The sequence below is a fragment of the Octopus sinensis genome, linkage group LG12 (assembly GCF_006345805.1).
Source record: "Octopus sinensis linkage group LG12, ASM634580v1, whole genome shotgun sequence".
Classification (NCBI taxonomy): domain Eukaryota; kingdom Metazoa; phylum Mollusca; class Cephalopoda; order Octopoda; family Octopodidae; genus Octopus; species Octopus sinensis.
In genome coordinates, this window is record NC_043008.1 from 10,161,211 (window position 1) to 10,182,818 (window position 21,608).

General features: G+C 38.5%; 2 protein-coding genes across 4 annotated transcripts in view; one reads left to right on the forward strand and one right to left on the reverse strand.

Annotated features, from left to right (window-relative positions):
• The window catches only part of LOC115218119, a 44,323-nt gene extending 42,962 nt beyond the window's left edge, over positions 1–1,361 (forward strand). For all 3 annotated transcript variants that reach the window (XM_029787906.2, XM_036507797.1, XM_036507798.1), the window contains one exon: positions 39–1,361. In XM_029787906.2, coding sequence (XP_029643766.1) covers positions 228–1,295 — 1,068 coding nt within the window. In that variant the 5' untranslated portion in view covers positions 39–227 and the 3' untranslated portion in view covers positions 1,296–1,361. The remainder of the gene's footprint in view (positions 1–38) is intronic.
• Positions 1,362–9,534: 8,173 nt separating this feature from the next.
• LOC115217815 (28S rRNA (cytosine-C(5))-methyltransferase-like) lies at positions 9,535–19,895 on the reverse strand. Its single transcript, XM_029787497.2, has 8 exons — positions 19,547–19,895; positions 17,785–17,973; positions 16,765–16,873; positions 15,563–15,683; positions 14,815–14,956; positions 14,049–14,164; positions 12,471–12,649; positions 9,535–10,042 (listed from the first exon to the last, which is right to left on the reverse strand). Exons 1-8 carry the CDS (start codon positions 19,715–19,717, stop codon positions 9,663–9,665), a joined length of 1,407 nt encoding a protein of 468 aa, XP_029643357.2. The 5' UTR covers positions 19,718–19,895; the 3' UTR covers positions 9,535–9,662.
• Between the last annotated feature and the right edge of the window lie 1,713 nt (positions 19,896–21,608).

Here is a 21,608-nt window from a genome sequence, read left to right on the forward strand (position 1 = left end):
TTTTCTGTTTATTTATTTTATTCTTTTTACATTTTCAGAAATCAAAGCTGGAATTGGTGATGGACACAGTGAAGCTTGCATCATAGATGAGAAGAAAACACACATGAAGACCCATTGAGAGAGAAATCTGGTTCTAATTAACAGTGGACTGAGCGGATTCTGTGGATAGATTTCTTCAAGTTGTGTTCTATTCTCAATTTCTCTCTGTTAGTTCAGCTAAGTCCAAAATGGAAGAAGCTAGGCAATACTTCCCATTTGAAATGCTACCTGACCTTTGCAAGCAAAAGATCTTCTCTTACCTGAATGCTGTGGATAAAGGCCACTCAGCGCAGGTGTGTACTAATTGGCGAGATCTCATGTCTTCGTCTGTTTGGGACACAATTGATCTTTCATCAGACTTGGGATTCGGGTGTCTTCCGTCGGCAACCCATTCGGTGGAGGGCAAAGAGTGCCATGAATGTTACTGCAAGAGGGTTAATGATTTCTTCATATATCTCAACCGAATACAGCCTACCATACGTCGCTTGGATTTTTATTTTGATATCGGAGACATTAACAACAACAGCAACAACTACCTGGACAACATCCAGCGTGGACTTATTCCATCACTCTGTAAGCACTTGCGTTATGTCCGTGTGAACTGGAAGGACTCGAGAGACCGATGGCTCGATCCGGGTCACCAGCCAGATCAAGATGCCGTGTACAGCTACAAACTGCATCTACGACGGTTCGCACATTTCTTTGAGTATTTCACAACAATTGTACCATCTCTCACCACTTTAATTCTACCATTTGATTGGAACCAAAAGACAATACAAAGCTTAACTCGGCTCAAGAGCCTTCAGTCACTAGTCTTGAAACGGGTTGTCTGTAGTCAATCTCTGATGCAGAGCCACTTGGATCTCGTTCTCTCAGAGCTTCCGTCTTTGAAACAGTTGCTCTTAGAAGTATGGTTACCAAGTGGGGATGGACTGATTCCGTACACACTAAAATCTGATTCACTAGAAAATTTGGACATTTCCGAAAGTCATGGACTTTATCTAAATCATGTGGATATGCCTCATTTGAAAGGCATTCGTATCGCACGTCACATTTTACATGGACCCTTAAAAACATTCAACAGATTAAATCTGCCGTGTTTGCACAGTGTACTGTCAAACGGGGCACCAACACTCTCAAAAATTAACGATCATTATCTTCAACCTAATTGGCGCCACGAAATTTATGTGACTTTGGAAGAAGTGCTTCGGGCGGTCTGTTCTTGCCGGAACCATCTCACTGATTTAATTGTGTGAGTGTTGTTAGAAGGTACCACAATTTGTTTTTTTAATCTTTACAAACAGGTGTTGTAAGGAAAGGTGTAGTGAGAGAGAATGCAAAGAGAATGAATTTGAAATATGCAAACAATTGAATGCTCAAATGAATGTGTATGGTTTTATTTTCACAAACATATCTGCACATGCATGTGTACACACATATACATACATATATAGAATATATTGTATACATACATATATAGATATATGCATTGAATACTGATTGTACACCTTTGTGCATATACATACACACATATTTATCAATTTCCTTCGCTTTTGGTCAAAATAATGTGTGTATGCAAACATGTGGTCTGTATAAGTGTATGTGTGTATAAAGTGTATATGTAGAGGACAGATATGTGTTTTAATATATCAGCTGTTTTTCAGTTGCACATTATGTCTATTAACGATATACTCATATACATCTACTTTTATGTTGATACATAGACACACTCTTATACACACACACACATACCATTTATATATGTATTATCATGCAAGTGTACACAAATATACATTCTTGTGTATATGAATGCAGAAACTATTCTCTGTGCATAGACATGCAAACATAAAATCATGTGTGTATATATGAACAAGCATGTGCAACTGTGTGTAGACATTAAATTTTATGCATTATATATGTGTATGTATATATATATATGTATATATATATATATATATGGGAAATCCCTTCATGTCATTTTGGGGTGGTTTTGCTGTACTGCTCACAAATTAATAATCTATTCCTAAACATAACGACAGTGAATTGGGGCTAGAAACTTCCAGAACATCTTAATTTCCAGCCATACTCCATATCACCCGTGTCTTCGCTGTTTTGTTTTCTTTGCATTGTTTTCCATCTTCCGCCTGTCTACAAGATTTCATACCATTTTTACCACAAAAGACTGGAGCACTTCTGTTTCATAGTTACAACAAATATAGTTTATTATTATACACATAGACACATAAGTGTATGTACGTGTCCACATAGCTGGATAAATATTCTTAATCTGTGGGTAATCAAATATACCAATGGTTTCAGGCCGAGAGAGAAATCTCTCAACAATTATCAATTTTCTCCAACATTCCATGTGGAAGACTTGATAATTGTTAAGAGATTTCTCTCTCTACATGAAACTAATGGTAGCCTTGTTAACCCACAAATAAGTAACCATACATTTTATCTTTCAGCTTACATGTAGTGTTAGACATTACCAGGGTCACTGATTTTGGTAGTTTTTCTAATTGTATTACATTCCCTACCGTTGTACAAGAGAGAACGAGATGACCTCTGAGCATGTGGAGATTTCTGTGTCTGTGTCTGCACTTGTAAACTTTCCAGGAGCAAAAGTAATAACGAAGCGAAACATAGAGATTTAACCGTATATCTATTGCTTACTCAGAAAATATATTATACCAACCTTGGCACCATCAAATTACACCTTTTCTCTTTGATCAAATTAAGCTGCGTATGCTTATCTGATGTGTTAGGGGTGTAGTAGGGATCTGCTTTAACTTTTCCTTACTCTCAAATTATTATTTACAAATACTGTTAACTGTTCGATATTGTTTTATGAGGGAAAAAAAACAACAAAAATCTTTAATTTATTTAAATGTGTGTGTAAGGCAGTGAGCTGGCAGAACTGTTAGCAAGTCAGGCAAAATGTCTGTCTTGATGTTATGAGTTCAAATGCCACCAAGGTTGACCTCGCCGTTCATCCCTTCAGGGTCGATAAAATAGGCACCTATTCAGCACTGGAGTCGATGTAATTGACTTACCCCCTCCCACCCAAATTGCTGCCCTTCTGTCAAAATTTGAAACCAGTTTATTTATTTATGTGTGTGTGTGTGTATGTATGTATGTGTGGTGGGAATATAATATAGTTAGGAAAATACCAGGTCTGTTGGCTTTTCCATGGTAACCCTTTCATCTGTTGATTGTTCTGTTTTTCTAAAAGACATTTCCATTTCTCTTCTTCCTTGAAAGTTAATTCCCCTGAAGTTAGTGTCTCCATAATTACATTATTCATAATATTTCAAATAATTGAAAATGGCACCGCTAATGAAGGTGGTTTTTATGGTGTCTAATTCTAAGGATTCAGTTCTCACCTCTAATGTTTCAATCCCAGATGGAGTGGGGTCGGGTGCAACTTATGCATTTATTTTATTTATTTTTTAAATAACCAAAACTTTACTTAAGCGTGGTACACGTCACCATATCTTTTATTAACAGTGGGGCACAACACTGGTTTGTACCATGATTTGAACTTGTGTCCTTATGGCCAGTAATAAAGCACCTTACCCTCACAACCATTGGGTGTCGTGGTGAGCCTGATAAATCACTGAATCTTCGTCATAGATACCTGTAGCAAGGACAAGTCTGTTTGGCTGTGCTAATCTCTCTGCTTCAGGTAACCACAGGAACTAACGAACCACCTTGCAGTATTGTTGTCACTCGCTAGAAATATCAGCTAAATCTCCCTTAAATCACAGTACTGTATCTCGAAAAACAGTACACACTAAACCAGTCTGCTTGATCAGAGCTGATCTAGAGCTAAACAACAATCGTGGGGTTGGTTTTACTTTGTAATGCATGGATGAACTCTAACAAATAATATTGACTGCTATAATAATAATAATTGTATTACAATGGTAGTGAATGAAATGAGAACCTTACAGTTGTCTTCTACCTTTATTGACTTTGCCATTCATACCTGAATATCATTAATTGAAATTGAAAGAAAAATTACGTTTCTGTCTAACAAAGACGTTTTTATTATGTAAGACAGTTTTTTTTTAAAACAGTAATTTTATGATTCCAGACCTGGGTAATTTTTATACAAATGAGCAGTAGGTGGAAATACATATTGTGTTCTAGGCATTGCTGTAGGTACTTTGAACATATCACAATGGGAAGTTAGTATCACAGTGTACAGTGATCCTTAGTTTGTCGCGGTAGATTAGTTCCAAGACCGGCCGCGATAACTGAATTTCCGTGAAGAAGGGACACCATATTTACAGTATTCATTTAATGTGTATTTGGACTTTTAAAACCCTCCCTGTACTGTTAACAACCCACCCATTACAGTAGTCTATTTATAACAAGGACAACTGTTAAGCAATAACACTTTAGGTTTTAAAAAAAATAAAGATTGTTACTGTTACACAGGCCTGATTACAAAATAGAAAGCCGTGATTCGTCGTCTCTCTCTCTCCATTGCATTAATCACAGCCCATCTTAAGCCTATTATAATAAAGACATCTATATATGTACCTAAATGTGGTAAATTGTGACAGCCAGGTAAATTGATCTTGCATCTCAAAGGACATAATGCATGATAGGTTCCCAAGCATTCAGTGACAGTGGACTAGTTTCTGCAGGGAAGAACCTTAGTTGACCAAATCAGCCTCAGCTTATTACTGGTATGTGTCCATACTGGTTGACCTTTAGTAAAGTTTGAACCAAGACTGAAGAAAGAGATGAAACTAAACAAAATAGGGCATTTAATCTTGTACTTTACTCTTTCTGCCAACTTATCTTTTTTGATGACCACCCTTCAGGATTGTCTGGGTTGCTCGACTCAATGTCTGCTTCTTAAATTTCCTCAGAGCTCCATCTTCAGCCTGGTGCAAAATGGAAGCAATATTACACCCTGTCTTAAAGGCGGTGAGTTGGCAGAATCATTAGCAAATCAGGCAAATTGCTTAGTGGCATTTTGTCTGTCTTTATGTTCTGAGTTCAAATTTCACCAAGGTCAACTCGGCCTTTTATCTTATCATGGTCGATAAAGTAAGTACCAGTTGAACACTGGGGTTGATGTAATCATGTCCCCCACCCCACCTCTCCCCAAATTGCTGGCCATGCGCCAAAATTTGAAACCGAATATTACATCCTGTCTAATTAGAATATTCTGTCCGTTCGTTGCTCCGATCCTCACATTGACCCCCAAAGAGTGGTGCATTCAGGATTGTATCACCACCGACAGAATGACTGGATCATTTCAAAGGTGGATGTATCCAACCTAGATACAATGTGGTACCGAGTAAAGCTAGTGATTTGAAACTTTGACTTCTAGGCTTGTTGTTCGGTTCACCGCCAAGTCCATCATCCATGCACGATGTATGTTGTTGGAAACAGGTGGGTAGGAGTGTATGAATGGATGAGAAACCGGATGGAATCTTAATCCTTAGTAATCAATCTAGAATTAGTTAATCAGCTCAAAGTAAGACAATGTAGGCTAGAGAATACCTGACACTCTCTCTTTCTCTCTAGTGCTAGTTCCATCTCGTATAAAATGCTCCCAGGATACTCTGTATAGTAAGTATTAGGAATGGCATCTAGTCATAGAAAACACGCAGATAATGGAATAGCTGAGCAAGACTTGTTCATCCTACTGATCTAAGATGTACATACTTGTACTTGTGGCAACATTCACCTTAGGCGGGTTGAGTCAGCTTCTACTCATGGAAGAAGTTTCGTGGGAATATGTGGATTTCACAAGTGATCCCCAACAATCCCGCATGTGGAGACATCTTGTTTGCCACAGATTGTCCGCGGACGCAGAGACAGAACGACTGAGGAGCCGCCGGTTGCCAAAGCAGACACTCTGAGGATTTTCTGCCAGGTTGTGGCCCTAATACCACTCGGTGTCAGACCAATCCGCCTTGAGTGGCCCTACCCGTTGCCAGCGTCCCCACCACGGTGAGGAGGGGACTAAGATGGTAGTAATTCAAATCGGAAGTGACTCAAACCCTCATTATTAACACCTTCTTTACATTCTACATTAATAAACAGACCCTTTTTCACTTTGTGATGAATTATTAAGTAAGCCCCTAAAATTAAACTGACATGGTGTTTAAGAAAAAAAAAAGAAATTATTATAATGTATCTTAAGTACTGAGTGTGATGTAGGTGGCGTTGGCATCACTATTTCAAAGGGGAGGTAACAAGGACACAAATGATGATGATATGGTTTGTTTTTTTCTTCCTTTGTTAGTATTTTAAAACTTTTCAGGAAATTTTTAAAAGGTGAGCAGCATTAACTACCACCACAGTGTTTCTTTAGAGTCAAATGGAATGGTAAACTGAAGAAAGAATCCAAGAGTCACTATTTCCTTTTTATCTAGCGAAATCCTCCCATACTGCACAAAAATCTCATATGATTGATTTTTACATTTCTTGACATCTTTGAGCAAAGAATCCAGATACTGAGGAATGAAATGATCTTACGTTGTTTGTTTCCTCTCTTCCAGACCCCCCCCCCAATCTCCATGTCTTTGGAACAATGGAATCATTACACAATTTCTTCATCTCACCATTTTTTATTTTCCTTTAGCCAATCCATTGGATCTAAATTTTTAATATTTTTACTTTAACTTATTTTACTCCCTTCTTCCATCGTTCTGTAGAGTGGAAGGAAGATTGATCTTTTGACTTTCCCCTGAAGAAAATGGCTCTGTTCTATATACATAAGTGTATGTTTGTGTCTATGTTTGTATATTCATACCTGTCTGTCACAATCCCTGTCTCCACAGACTCTCCACCACTCCCTACATTCTGTGTAAAAACGTATAAATCAAACAGAAAAGAAAAAAAAACTGACCCTTTTTTTTCCTTCTTAAAATAAAACCAACAAAAAAAAAAGATGCAATTGGTGGTTCAGCATCAGTCCGGTCACAACTGGTGTTTGTTATGTACTACCTGGCAAAATAATACTGATGTTATTGCATGCTAACTAAAAATAAGGAAGAAAAAAATGTAAAAATACAATGGAAACAAAAAGACATGTTGATAACTACAATGCTGTGTGTGTGTATGTGTGTGTGTGTATGTGTGTGTCAAACATTCATACATGTGAATAAAATATGAAAATAAAAAGAAATATTTAAAAATTTTGGCTTCTGTTTTTCTTTCAAAAGGTGACACTTCTAATATATTCATGTTCTTGGATATACCTGTAAAAACCTATGTAATTTATGCACTTTTTTCTGCATAAATGACTAGAAAAGCACTTGGAGAGTGCAGACCTCAGCCAAGCAGCTCATTTCCACCTATATACACGCATGCTGAAAATCGCCCAGTTTCCCAAACCAACACCGGTTTCATACAAGTTTTGTATGAAATTTCATTAAAAGATATCTGTTCTTCTGTAAGTTGTGAAACAAATTTTGTGGGGCACAGTCAGTAATCTCTTGACTATTGCAGGTGTTATGTTCCCAAGCCCTGTCGATAGGTGAAAATCCATGAAACAGAAACGGTACTGTATTGCGTATATTTTTTTTTATCATGTTATCCTCCGCAGACCTTTGCCAAGCAGCTCATTTTAAGAGAGCTACGTGAGTAAAAATTACTAGCACAAACACTTTGTAATTTAATAGCTTTTAATGTGATACCTATTAAACAGAAATTATTTCTATTTCGCCTGGCCCCCGTGCCAGTGGCATGTAAAAAGCACCATCCGACCGTGGCCGTTTGCCAGCCCCGTCTGGTACATAAAAAGCACCCACTACACTCACGGAGTGGTTGGCGTTAGGAAGGGCATCCAGCCGTAGAAACATTGCCAGATCAGACTGGGCCTGGTGCAGCCTCCTGGCTTCCCAGACCCCAGTTGAACTGTTCAACCCATGCTAGCATGGAAAGCGGACGCTAAATGATGATGATGAAAATTTAATAAAATCTAATCATAAGTGAGTGAAATTATGCTAAATCCAACTAAATCGAAAACCTTTTTCCCCCTGGCTATATCGGCAATTCTGAAAACTTTTGGGTGCGAATTTTACAGGAGCATAAGCTTTTTTTAACAATTTTTAACCTGAAAATCACCTTCGTAAATCACAGGTGCACAAATTACATGGCTTTTCACAGTATATATCTAAGAAACAAAAAGGATAACATTATTTGCATTTGATGGATATTTGTCCTCATCTTGTTTGTTATTAACACAATGCTTCGGCTGATATACCCTCCAGTATTCGTCAGGTGTCTTGGGGGAAATCTCAAACCTGAGTTCTCATTCCTAAGGTTTTTTCCGATGTTATTATTACTATTATTCAGGTCACTGCCTGGAATCAAACTCAGAATCTTGGGGTTAGTAACCCGCGCTCTTAACCACTACACCACATACCCATGTGATAACCTTTTACTTCTAAGGGACCTGAATACTAGTGGAGAGGTGGAGAATGGAAAGGAGTTGAATAAATGATACCTCCTCTAATGTCCCCTCTCCCCTCAAGATTTTTGGCAGGGCCACACAGTACCTTGCAAGACAGTGTAGGTGCCACACAAAAAGTATCCAGTCCACATTGTAAAGTAGTTGGCATTTGGAAGGGCATCCAACTGTAAAAACCTGGCCAAAATTGACCTCGCCTATGCTGGTGTCATGTAAAAAGCACTAAGTCCACTCTGCCAAGTGGCTGGTGTTAGGAAGGAGATCCAGTTGTAAAAACCATGCCAAAACAGACACAGACGTCTGGTGTGGGCTCAAGCCTGGCCAGCTCCTGTCAAACCGTCCAACCCATGCCAGCATGGAAGGCAGACGATGATGTGAGGAATTTGACACAAACGAACCCAGGTCCCAAGTCTTTGGGGATGTAATATAAACCATTGTTTCTCTGTCCATCCTTCATATGATCAGATCAAAATAATTTTCAAGTGATTTATTTATTTATCTTTTAGTCAAGAGGGAAGGCAGTCCCCGTAATACAACCACCAGGTTTCAGGCAAGAATTTGAAAATATACTGGCCTCCGTGCCGGTGGCACATAAAAGGCACCATCCGATTGTGGCCGTTGCCAGCCCCGTCTGACTCCTGTGCCGATGGCACGTAAAAAGCACCATCCGATCGTGGCCGTTTGCCAGCCTCATCTGGCACCTGTGCAGGTGGCACATAAAAAGCATCCACTACACTCACGGAGTGGTTGGCGTTAGGAAGGGCATCCAGCTGTAGAAACACTACCAGATCAGACTGGGCCTGGCACAGCCTACTGGCTCCCCAGACCCCGGTCAAACTGTCCAACCCATGCTAGCATGGAGAACGGACGTTAAATGATGATGACATACATATGTGGTTGTGTGCTAAGTTTCATTCCCAACTTAGTGTGTATGTGCACACGCACGCAGCTGTATATGCATGCACTAGCACTATGACCTGGCAACGCCGGGTCACAGTGCTAGTAAGTTATAAGATATATACAAATATATAAAAACACTGCACTCATTATTATATTAAGAGATTAGAATGTATTAGAAAAATGATGACAATGATGATGATGATACATTTTATGGTTGATGTTTCAGAATGAGCAATGTTTTTCAGTTTGATGAGTTATCACAGTTTACAGTTTCCACTTAGAGTTGTTCATGGTTGGACTCAACTATCGGTAGAGCACGTCTTACAAAACAAGCCACAAAGAAACCATTAGTTTTATCAATTTCTGATGTGAACCGTAGGCAATACTTAGAACACTGATATCCCTCTAAGCCACGGTGAGGAAAGTCTGGCATAATTTCCTCCAGGCAATATTCCTTCTGGAACCTTTCAAAGATTGTATCGATGACTTGTTCGTTTTCTTCTGGGAAGACAGAACACGTGGAATAAACGACTCTTTTAACACCGGGGAAGCTGAGTGCATGTCTCAGTAAATTTCTCTGAATAAAATACAGTTTCTGTAAGCGGTCGCTGGTTGTAGGATTACTGTCAAGTACATTGTCCATTCTGGAAATTATGCCTGGAGAAAAAGAGATAGAAAACAACATAAGATGAATTCCTCATCAATAAATGTCTTCAACCACACATTTATAAATCCTATTGGTTTAACATGATCAACACAAGTTACAGTGCCTACAAGTTAGCCCTTTACATTAGTTCTCCATTAATGGAACCCTTTTTCATATTGACTTACCAGAGTTTCTCACATTACAGAACATTAGCAAACTTTTTATTTTCAATGTCTACTTCTCTCCTTGCTTAACCTAAAGTCTAGCCTTCTCTTCTAGGCATGTCTGGCCCTATGCTTTCCCCACTTTCTTCCAAACTGAAATACAGATCTTTCAAGAAAAAAGTTCCATTTGTAGATCTGGTCAGAGCTTCACAACAGGTTGTCATGGAAAATCGACCTGTTGTCTTCTCAGCAGTGATTTGCGTTGGACAAAGCATATCTCTAAAATTGTCAAGAAGGCCGAGGGTGTCTTGGCATCACTCAGCAAGACTTTTGTTAGCCGCTCTCCAGCCATCTATTTAAAACTGTATACAGCTATGGTACGACCACACTTGGAATTCGCATCATCAGTTTGGAACCCCTATCTTGCTCAGAACATTGACCTCCTGGAATCTGTCCAGAGACGTGCAACCAAACGCATACCCTCCATCAGACACCTACCATATTCTGAGCACCTTGCTTCCCTGGGCATGGATTCACTGAAGCTCCAGCGTCTGGCGACAGACTTGGTAAGCACCCACAAAGTTATCAACCACCTCACCAACAACATTGAACACCTTTTTGATCTCCATGTGTCTAACACACGTGGACATGCCTACAAAGTCAGAAATCAACACAGCTCCCATGACTTTCGGAAACATTTTTTCATGCTCAGAGTTGCTGAAGCATGGAATAAACTGCCTGCGTCAGTTGTTGACTGCCATGACACTGCATCCTTTAAGGCCCTCATGCTTTCCGAAATCCGCCGAAACTACACCTGATTATATATACACTTTAGATGAGTTGTAGTGCACCTGAGCACTGTACACTATTATTATTATGATTATTATTATTATTATTATTTATTATTTTTATCTCCTTTCCAACATATGTATCAGCTAGTATTTCTTTGAAACCTATGTCTGCCAAGCATTAAGACTGCATGTTCGCTTCAATCCAAAAATAATCCCCAAAACTATCTTAACGACAGTAACACAGAAAAATGGTGAACACAAAGTTACAAAAGAAAATACTTACAAAATATTCACAGAGAGAAAAATATAAGGGAGGTAACTGCTTTATCGAGTTTTAACGCAAATTTTTATTTATTTTTAATGAATTTAGACTTATAGTATAAGCCTTGACTAAATAATGTAATTTTTAACAGAAAAGTAATTAAGATAGTCATACATTCAATGTCTTCCATTAATAAAGATCAAAAAATTTTCCAAAGAAAAACGAGGAAAAGTTGAAATTTCCTAATAAATAAAGATGTGTAGAGAAAGAAAATTCATTTAAAACATCAGTTTTAGACAATTAAGGTAGGATTGAGCCAAAAAATAAACAAATTTTTTATACCGAATTTGAAGAGAAAGGTGAATTTGCAAGTAAAATGACCCCAAAAGGTTTTGGAGAATTCTGTTTTATGCAAGCCATATAACTCCTCATAACTTTTCTTATTTTTTTTTAGAATTTTCAGAAAATTTTTGTGAATTTGTGTTCTACATGTGGGAATTCATACGATTATGCAAAATCGAAAATAACGAAGAAATTTTGGTGCCTGATTTAAGGTCTATTTAGCTGTTATTTTTAGCACATCTCATAATCACCTCATACCCTCCTCGTTCGTTTGTCAGTCTGAGGTATTGATGTTTTTCAATATCTTTCTCTCCATAAACATTTTAAAGAGATTTTTGCTGGGATTTAAGCCCAAAATTTGGATTGTCCATATTTTAAACTGTGATTTAAAAAGAAAAAAATTCGATAAATTAACCAAGGAATTAAGAAAAAAAAATTCGAAAAATTAAAAAAATTTTTCTCCCACTACACTCGCGGAGTGGTTGGCGTTAGGAAGGGCATCCAGCCCTAGAAACACTGCCAGATCAGACTGGGCCTGATGTGGCCTTCCGGCTTCACAGACCCCAGTTGAACCGTCCAACTCATGCTAGCATGGAAAACGGACGCTAAATGATGATGATGATGTGCTAATTCCCATGTGAAGAATACAAATTCACAAAAATTTTCTCAAAATTCCAAAAAATAAAAGTTACAAGGGTGTAGAGAAAGATATGGCATGCTTAAAGCAGAATTGCACCAAAGTCCCCTGTTCTCTATATTTGTGCCCTCACTTTGTTATATCCAAAGATATACATCATCAAAACAGCTGTCATTCTTTGTGGTTTTGAAAAAAAAAAAAGATTGTATTTAGAGATAAACTAAAACGTGATTGAGATCATACCTGATCCAGTACATGATGGATCCACCAGAATGAATTCCACATCTTTAAATCGAGGGTCAGCAGGATCTAACATCATAAAATCTTCCCAGATAGTTTCAACAATCTCACTGCCTGTCTTTGTAATGAAATCTTTTAAAGTCTCCATTCGACGTGCATCCCTTTCAATAGCATAAATTTTTCTGCCAAATGAAGAATATAAGCAAATCAAATAAACAAAGTTAAAAGATAATTGCAAATTAAAGCTACTCCATAAATGTAATTTGTACGAAATTTGTTTTATTTTATATGCTAACTAGCACTATGACCCGGCAACGCAGTGCTAGTGCATGCATATACAGCTGCGTGCGTGCGCACATACACGCGAGTACTGTCCAAATCTCTGACCAATCACATACAGCTAGCTGGCATTCAATTGGCGTATCAAGTTTCAGGCATTTTGATTGGGTTTTGGATAGAAAATTCACAAAAAGTCACTTCTATTGATTTTTTAATGGCTTTGCGGGGTGACTGGGGAAATGTAAAGATGTGCACGACCACCCTTGGACGGTTTTGAATGACCATAGAAAGTGCGAGCCCTCTAACTGAAAAATTGTGGATTTGTATAAAGGACACGCGCGCACACACACACAACAAAGAGACAGACATTTTGCTGTTTATATATAGATTTCCCACAAGTGGTAAACTATAGCCAAACAACAAATATGTGTTTCACTATTTTAAATAAAAAAGATTTTGTGCTGATATGTTTTAATCCAGTAGCATTTAACCCCTCCGTTACTTTACATCCCTGTAACTTAGCAGTTCAGCAAAAGAGACTGCTAGAATAAGTACTAGGCTTACAAAGAATAAGTCCTGGGGTCGATTTGCTCGACTAAAGGCGGTGCTCCAGCATGGCCACAGTCAAATGACTGAAACAAGTAAAGAGAGTAATCTAGTGAACTGGTAGAATTATATAAAGTGCCAGACCAGATGCCTGGCAGTTTTCATTCCTGTTATTTGGTTCTGGGTTCAAGCCATAGAATTCAAAGAAGGAAGAGAAGAAGTGGTGGTGAGACTATATTTCAGTTATTTATTCTCTTTACTCTTTTACTTGTTTCAGTCATTTGACTGCGGCCATGCTGGAGCACCGCCTTTAATTGAGCAACTCAACCCCGGGACTTATTCTTTGTAAGCCCAGTACTTATTCTATCGGTCTCTTTTGCCGAACCGCTAAGTGATGGGGACATAAACACGCCAGCATCGGTTGTCAAGCAATGCTAGGGGGACAAACACAGACACACAAAGATACACGCACACACACACACATATATATATATATATATATATATATATATATACACACATATATATATACACACATATATATATATACATATATACGACGGGCTTCTTTCAGTTTCCATCTACCAAATCCACTCACAAGGCTTTGGTCGGTGCCACGCAGTGGGACTGAACCCGGAACCATGTGGTTGGTAAGCAAGCTACTTACCACACAGCCACTCCTGCGCCTATATTTGATGGAAGGAATTTCGATTAAATGCTTTTGTGAAGAGATTAGACAATAATAATTCTTCTTACCCAACATTGTTCATCAAAGCAGCAAGATGAGTAGTTTTGTTCCCTGGAGCAGCACAGCAGTCAATAACGGTGCTCCCCTCAGTGGGGGACAAAACAAAAGCAGGGAAGCAACTGGCCTACAAAAAAATAAAATAAAAATAAAAACACAAGTAAAACAATATTTGAAGAATCAAAACTATTTGAAAACTTTTTAACAAAGACAAAAGCAGCAGCTGACAATTCTGCCATAGGCATAGGAGTGGCTGTGTGGTAAGTAGCTTGCTTACGAACCACATGGTTCCGGGTTCAGTCCCACTGCGTGGCACCTTGGGCAAGTGTCTTCTACGATAGCCTTGGGCCGACCAATGCCTTGTGAGTGGATTTGGTAGACAGAAACTGAAAGAAGCCCGTCGTGTATATATATATATATATATATATATGTGTGTGTGTGTCTGTGTTTGTCCCCCCCAACATTGTTTGACAACCGATATTGGTGTGTTTACGTCTCCATAAGTTAGAGGTTTGGTAAAAGAGACTGATAGAATAAGTACTAGGCTTACAAAGAATAAGTCCGGGGTCGATTTGCTCGACTAAAGGCGGTGCTCCAGCATGGCCACAGTCAAATGACTGAAACAAGTAAAAGAGAGTTTGCCTTAGTTTATATATTTCCAGTAATAATGGATTCAAATTTTAGCACAAGTGTAACTGGATTAGGAGAATCGGTAGAGCTTTGGGAAAATGTAGGGGTAGCAAGGATTCCAAAGTCAACAAGAAACGAGTTACTTACTTTTTCTTGCAAAACTATTTTCCCGGACAAAAACAACGGATGTTCGTGGAATTCAGAACCAGCTGGAAAAACCAGGAGTGTAGGGATGTGAAGATCTCGCAGAAATTCACCAGAATTCATAAATTGTATGGCATTAAGAAACCTGAAAATCAGCAAGATAAGCAAGGGTATGAGAGCAGAACAGTAGTAAAGATTAAACAAACTTTGGCGGCATCAACATGGTTCTCTGTCCAATCACACTGTGTGGTACCTTCAACAAGGGTTTTCTTTTCATTACCAAAATCAATTCGTGACTGGCATCCGTGCTAGCGGGGTGCAAAGAGCACCATACAAGTGTGATCGTTGACAGAGCGGCTAACTGACTTCCGTGCCAGCGGCACATAAAAGGTCACCATTCGAGTGTGATCATTACCAGCGTCGCCTTACTGGCACTTGTGCATGTGCTAGTAGGGTGCCAATCCGAGCGTGATCGTTGCCAGAGCAGCCAACTGGCTTCCGTACCCATGGAACGTAAAAGGGTACCATTCGAGCGTGATCGTTACCAACGTCGCTTCACTGGCACGTGTAAAAACATTCGAGCAAGGTCGTTGCCAGTACCACCTGATTGGCCCCGTGCTGGTGGCACATAAAAAGCACCCACGACACTCTCGGAGTGGTTGGCGTTGGCACTTAATAACTGAAGAAGAAGAAGAAGAAAAAGAAATAATAATAATAATTCTAACTCTTTTATAGATGTGAAGAAACTTACTCTTCATAAGTTTTTCCTTTCCGGTGGATCCTTTTGTATCCGTTTTCTTTAAATATTGAGCAAACAGCTTTCGTTCTCACCTTGAGAGTATTGACACGGATATACCTGGGTAGAGTCAGCACTGAGATATACAAAATTACAGTTTAAGTTATTTTTCACACACACACACACACACATATATATATATATATAGTTAATCCAAACAAGAAAACACAAGCGAGGACATGGAACAAATATGGTATTATTGGATGCTCAGGAAAGAAGGAGGGTTTAACGTTTCGAGCGGAGATCTTCGTCGGAAACATAGGAGAAGGGAAGACAGAGGAAAAAAAATCGCCAACGGTACACACGAGGTCACATATATATATATATAAATATATATATATATATATATATATATATATATTATATATATATATATATAAATATATATATATATATACACACATACATATACATCAACATCCTGCTAGGAGGAGGGGAGAGAGAGTGAGAGTAAAAAATGTGTATATACACAAGTATATGTGTATATACTTGTGTATATACTTGGGTATATACTTGTGTATATACTTGTGTATATACTTGTCTATGCATCATCTCGAGTGTGGCAGCTGGCAATGGCCGTTTACAAGATTCTGTCCTAAGAGTGAGTAAGGCATCACAATGCAGTGAATGCAACGCATTTTCTACTGCAAAGATTGGAACAATGTGAAATGGAATGCCTTGCTCAAGAGCACAATGTGATGCTTAATCCAAGAATTGATCCCATGACCAGGTAATAAGTTCAACAGCCACACATTCGCAACATAAACTTATACACACATACTCCTACGACTGTTTAAGAATATGAACCAAAGGGAGCTGCTGTGTAATTTGCTCAACCGGAAAATGAGAGCTAAAACTTTCTTTGGACAAGATGATTGTTCTATTGTAGGCAACACTACCACACTATCTCGGTCAGAGGTTTTCATCAGGGCCCATATGGTCTTTAGAGGCCCGTATAAGATTTTGTTGTGCCAATTTCAGTGTTAAATGTGATGTCCGAGTTTACATAGTTCAAATATAATTTTACCGTCCATGTGCTTTACAATAATTTCTTGACTATTTCTGCTCAACGGCTGCCCTACTCCAACAGAATATCAGTTAAAAAAAACAAAAAACAAGACATCCATATAAAAAGAAGTATAACATGTCCAACATACCACTTGCATTATCACAGGTCAGTAATTCTTTCACATCATCAATACCTTTTTCTTTCAATAACAATTCACAGTGGTTATTGATTTTGTCTCGATATTTCCTCATAACATTCTGAAATTGAACAACAACAAGTTCTTTTTAATCCTTTCATTACCATATTTCTGCTGAAATATATAACCATTTGTTTCAATTAAATTTTAAAATAATTAAGAATTTAGCACAATAATTTTGTAATTATTAAGCTCATGCTTGTAGCTTTAGCATTTAACCCTTTCACTATTGTATTTATTCTGAGATGCTCTGTGTTTCTTTCAATTACTTTAAATATAACAAAGAATTTAGTAAAATAACTTTGTTATCATTCAGCTGGTGTTAGGATCATAAATTGTGACTAAGGTTTGGTGGAAGATTTTAATTCAAAACTTATGAAAACAAGACATTTGTGGCTGTGTGGTAAGTAGCTTGTTTACCAACCACATGGTTCCAGGTTCAGTCCCACTGCGTGGCACCTTGGGCAAGTGTCTTCTACTATAGCCTTGGGCCGACCAAAGCCTTGTGAGTGGATTTGGTAGACGGAAACTGAAAAGAAGCCCGTCGTATATATGTATATATATATGCATATGTGTGTTTCCCTAGCATTGCTTGACAACCGATGCTGGTGTGTTTACGTCCCCGTTACTTAGCGATGGACTTCTTTCAGTTTCCATCTATCAAATCTACTCACAAGACTTTGGTTAGCCCAGGGCTACAGTACAAGACATTTGCCCAAAGTATTATGCAGAAGAACTGAACTTTAAATCCATGTTGTTAGACCACAGAGCCACAACTACATGGAAAATTCTTAACATGTATCCTGCTATTCATTAATCTCACATTATCATATAGTTGTTATTGTTGCAGTTGACAAGAGATGCTTTGCTCACAGTCTAACGAGGAAAAAACAAATTTATGTGGAAAAAAAAAAGCCAAAAAAAAAAAAAAAAGAAAAACAAAAAGTCTCAGCAGAAGGTAAAATACTCAACTTTAAATCGTCTGGAACCACAGATACCTTTACCAAAAATTTTGTCATACAGCAGCAATTGTAAGAGTGGCATATTTTGTCGTAAGGCATAAGTCTCATTGTTCAGAATATTCAGAGAAGTTGCTATTTCATGAAGAATGTTTTTGTGTTTTAAACCTTGACAAACTAAAGCGAAGAGTTTCCTCTTGTTCTGGAAAGAAAAAAAAACAAAGGCAGAGTTTTGGTTAAATTAAAAATATATTGGGTTGTCCGGAAAGTTTGTGCCAATTTTTAAAGGAAAGAAAAAAGGTCAATAAATACTTGCCATTACATTTTTAATCAACCAAATATGAACCATTTTGTTGCACAATGCGTCTCCATCTTTCCTTTAATTTGAAAATAACCTCTTCCCAGAAATGAGGTGGTTTCATGTCAAAGAATTCATCAAGGTATCTTTTTACGTCATGCAAGGAATTGAAATTTTTGCCATTAACACTATTCTGCAGAGATGTGAATAAGTGGAAATCCGAAGGAGCAATATTTGGTGAATATGGAGGGTGGGGGTAACACGTCACAGCCGAGCTGCAGCAATTTTTGTCTGGTTCTCAAATCATCAAATGCCGAAAATGAACTTTCTTATCTTCCATTTTAAAGGGCTACAGAATTAACACAAGTTATAGGAACATAAACATTCTTCCATGAGAAGATAGCTTAAACTGTGCTCTAAATGAAGGTGTAGTCAAATCCTATTTTACAGACTCAACCATGTACTAAAATAAGTCGAAAGTAAGCTACTATAAATTGGCATGAACATTCCGGACAACCCAATATTTATAGCACAGAAAGACTCACCTACCCTTTTATTTATGCTACCCAGTTCAACAGCATTATCATGCTTTTAAGAGTCCTTAGTAGGGTTTGATCTGTTGCAAACATCCGGAGCAATCCTTTGGTTTGAGGATTTCTGACCTATCAATGCAGCATAGCCCCTCCACAAAAGTAGATCCAAACATTTTAGCCAATTTTCCCTTCCTTTCTCAAACATCCAAGTAACTTCCATTTACTCCAACCCAAAATCTCCCTCCCACATTTCCAGCCAAAAAGTGTTGAGGGCTTGATGTACTAAAAATTCATCATAGCATACCCTGTTTGAGCATATGCACAGGGCTCAATTTGAACAAATCTGTTTAATTGGCTTAAAACCAGCCCTGCTGATACTATTAGTCAAAACTCCGAGCAGAAAAGAAACAAAGTAGATACGGTGCCCCAGCATGGCCATAGTCCAAATGAATGAAACGAGTAAAAAAAATCAAACTTAGCAACAATTTGTCAAAAGCATAAAAGTAACAACGAAAGAAATTAATTAATGACAGAAAATCATTTACTTTCTTTCCTATTAAATTCCTATTTCTTTACTACCCACAAGGGGCTAAACACAGAGGGGACGAACAAGGACAGACAAACGGATCAAGTCAATTATATCGACCCCAGTGCGTAACTGGTACTAATTTAATCGACCCCGAAAGGATGAAAGGCAAAGTCGACCTCGGCGGAATTTGAACTCACAACGTAACGGCAGACGAAATACTGGTACGCATTTCGCCCGGCGTGCTAACGATTCTGCCAGCTCGCCGCCTTCAATTCCGTTCCAATTAAAGACACCAAAAACGGAATTCTAATTCTGTGTTGAATCTCGACCACGTTGGAAAAGAAAGAGGATTTTACAAACTGGTTTGTATTAAGATAAAAGCAAAGAAGTTATTTAAATCATAAGCAATACTTACTGGATATTCTGACGCATAAACAAGATTTTTGACGTGAGCTTTCTTGGCCAAAGCATTGGTGAAGATCTCAGCCGCGTGAACATAGAGATTCTCAGCCATGCTTGGAGGCAACGTGGGAAATGTTTCGCTGAGACCGGCGGTGTAGCAGCAATCATGTTCCCAGCAAAACATAAACACCTCCGGTCAACGACAGGCCTTCCACTTAGTCGCTCAACGTTGAAATAACAGCCAAATTCCCTCAAATCATTTCACCGTCTTTACAAAAGAAGGTTCTATTGGACAGTCCGTGATATAGGAAAAGACCAGATGGTCACTGCTCGAATGGCTCTGATCAAATGTCTACAGGATTAGAAGTGAGGCGGAAATATTTCTGCTACAGGACTCTCTTGTTAATGAAAGAACCGGTTATGGGAAATTGAACAAAATGAGGATCTTTTCGGTTTGAACGGCAGTTTTTCTAGCGGTGTCAGATGAAATTGTCACCCATAATTATGACCCTAGTATCGATCTATTGCATTTCAATCTATTTTAGGGTTAGAGTTAGGGTTAGGGGTGAAGGGAAAGGTATCTTTTGTTCTTCACAAATATAAATAAACCTAATCTGTTTCTTAAACGAGTGACATATTCATACGGCACAGAATGTTGTTTACCTCAATGGACGTCAGTGATTGGTTGAAATTGCAGAAATTGAAGAAAAAAACAACAAATATCTTACAAACTATAGAATTTTCTCAATAAAGCCAAGAGAAAAAGATGTTTTATAAACACATTCTACCAGTATACAAAGTTTAAATTTTTTTAGTTACCTAGAAATCATGTTAAAAACTGCCGTTCAAACCGAAAAGATCCCAAAAGGATACTGATGCAGATGTATGTGCAGGCCAATGCTTTAGAAAAAAGAGCATTGGTTAAATTGCACAGATGGCACACACAGGGGATCTTGCTAAAAAGAGCTGGAGTACTGACAGAAGATATTTTCTATTCACATTGCAGTACTGTCTAATACGTGAAGTATTGCCCTAGCTTGAGGTGCAAAAATCTGCATAAATAGGAGTGTGAAAAATAGACAAGAAAAACTAGCATTGTGGATGAATATCAGGCCAGAGTATAATTTGGCAATGGGCTGTGCTTGAGAGGACCTGTCGAGTCAAGTGCACCCATATTGGTGGCATGTAAAGATCACCTTTTGAGTGTAGGACCTCACAGAAGCAAAGTGGCTGAGTTCCTTTCGAGTGTTGGGCCTCACAGAGGCAATGACTGAGACCTTTGGCATTATGTTGTGCTTGAGAAGAAGAACCATGAAGCCGAGCAAAATCGCAGTTGTGGCAGATACCTATTTCTTTACTACCCACAAGGGGCTAAACACAGAGAGGACAAACAAGGACAGACAAATGGATTAAGTCTATTATATCGACCCCAGTGCGTAACTGGTACTTAATTTGAACTCAGAACGTAGCGGTAGACGAAATACGGCTACGCATTTCGTCTGGCATGCTAACGTTTCTGCCAGCTCGCCGCCTTATAGTGTGGCAGTTGTGGCAGATACCGGTATCATGCAAATTGGCACCTATGCTGGTGACATGTAAAAGCACTCGAGTGTCCCAAATGGCACCTGTGCCTGTGGCACATAAAAGCATACTGGTGTCACACAAATGGTACTCATACCAGTGGAATGTAAAAGCACCCATTACATTCTCAGAGTGGTTGGCATTAGGAAGGGCATCCAGCAATAGAAAGCCATGCTAAATCAGACTGGAGTCTGGTGCAGCCTTCCAGCGTACCAGCCTGGTCAAACCATACAACCCATGCCAGCATGGACAACGGATGTTAAATGATGATGAGGAAAGATCTGATTGAGAATGCATGTATGTACGAGTCAGATGTGTGAATGTGAATGACTCATACATAGTCCTGTTCATTTACACCAGTGGATCAGTAGTTGTATGTTCATGTGAATGTGGATATGGGTTGTGTAATCTATACCAGTGGGTCAATATAAATAATAATAATAATAATGAAATTATTGTATACAGTGCTCAGGTGCACCACAACTTGTCAGAAA

Bases quoted from the DNA above. Each gene is read 5' to 3' on its own strand.
- LOC115217815 (XM_029787497.2), bottom strand. From the start codon at position 19,717: ATGTTTTGCTGGGAACATGATTGCTGCTACACCGCCGGTCTCAGCGAA. The intron at 14,957-15,562 runs GTAAGTTTCTTC...GCTGATTTTCAG, and splicing joins AAAGGAAAAACTTATGAAGA to GTTTCTTAATGCCATACAAT. The intron at 14,165-14,814 runs GTAAGTAACTCG...ATTTTTTTGTAG, and splicing joins AAATAGTTTTGCAAGAAAAA to GCCAGTTGCTTCCCTGCTTT.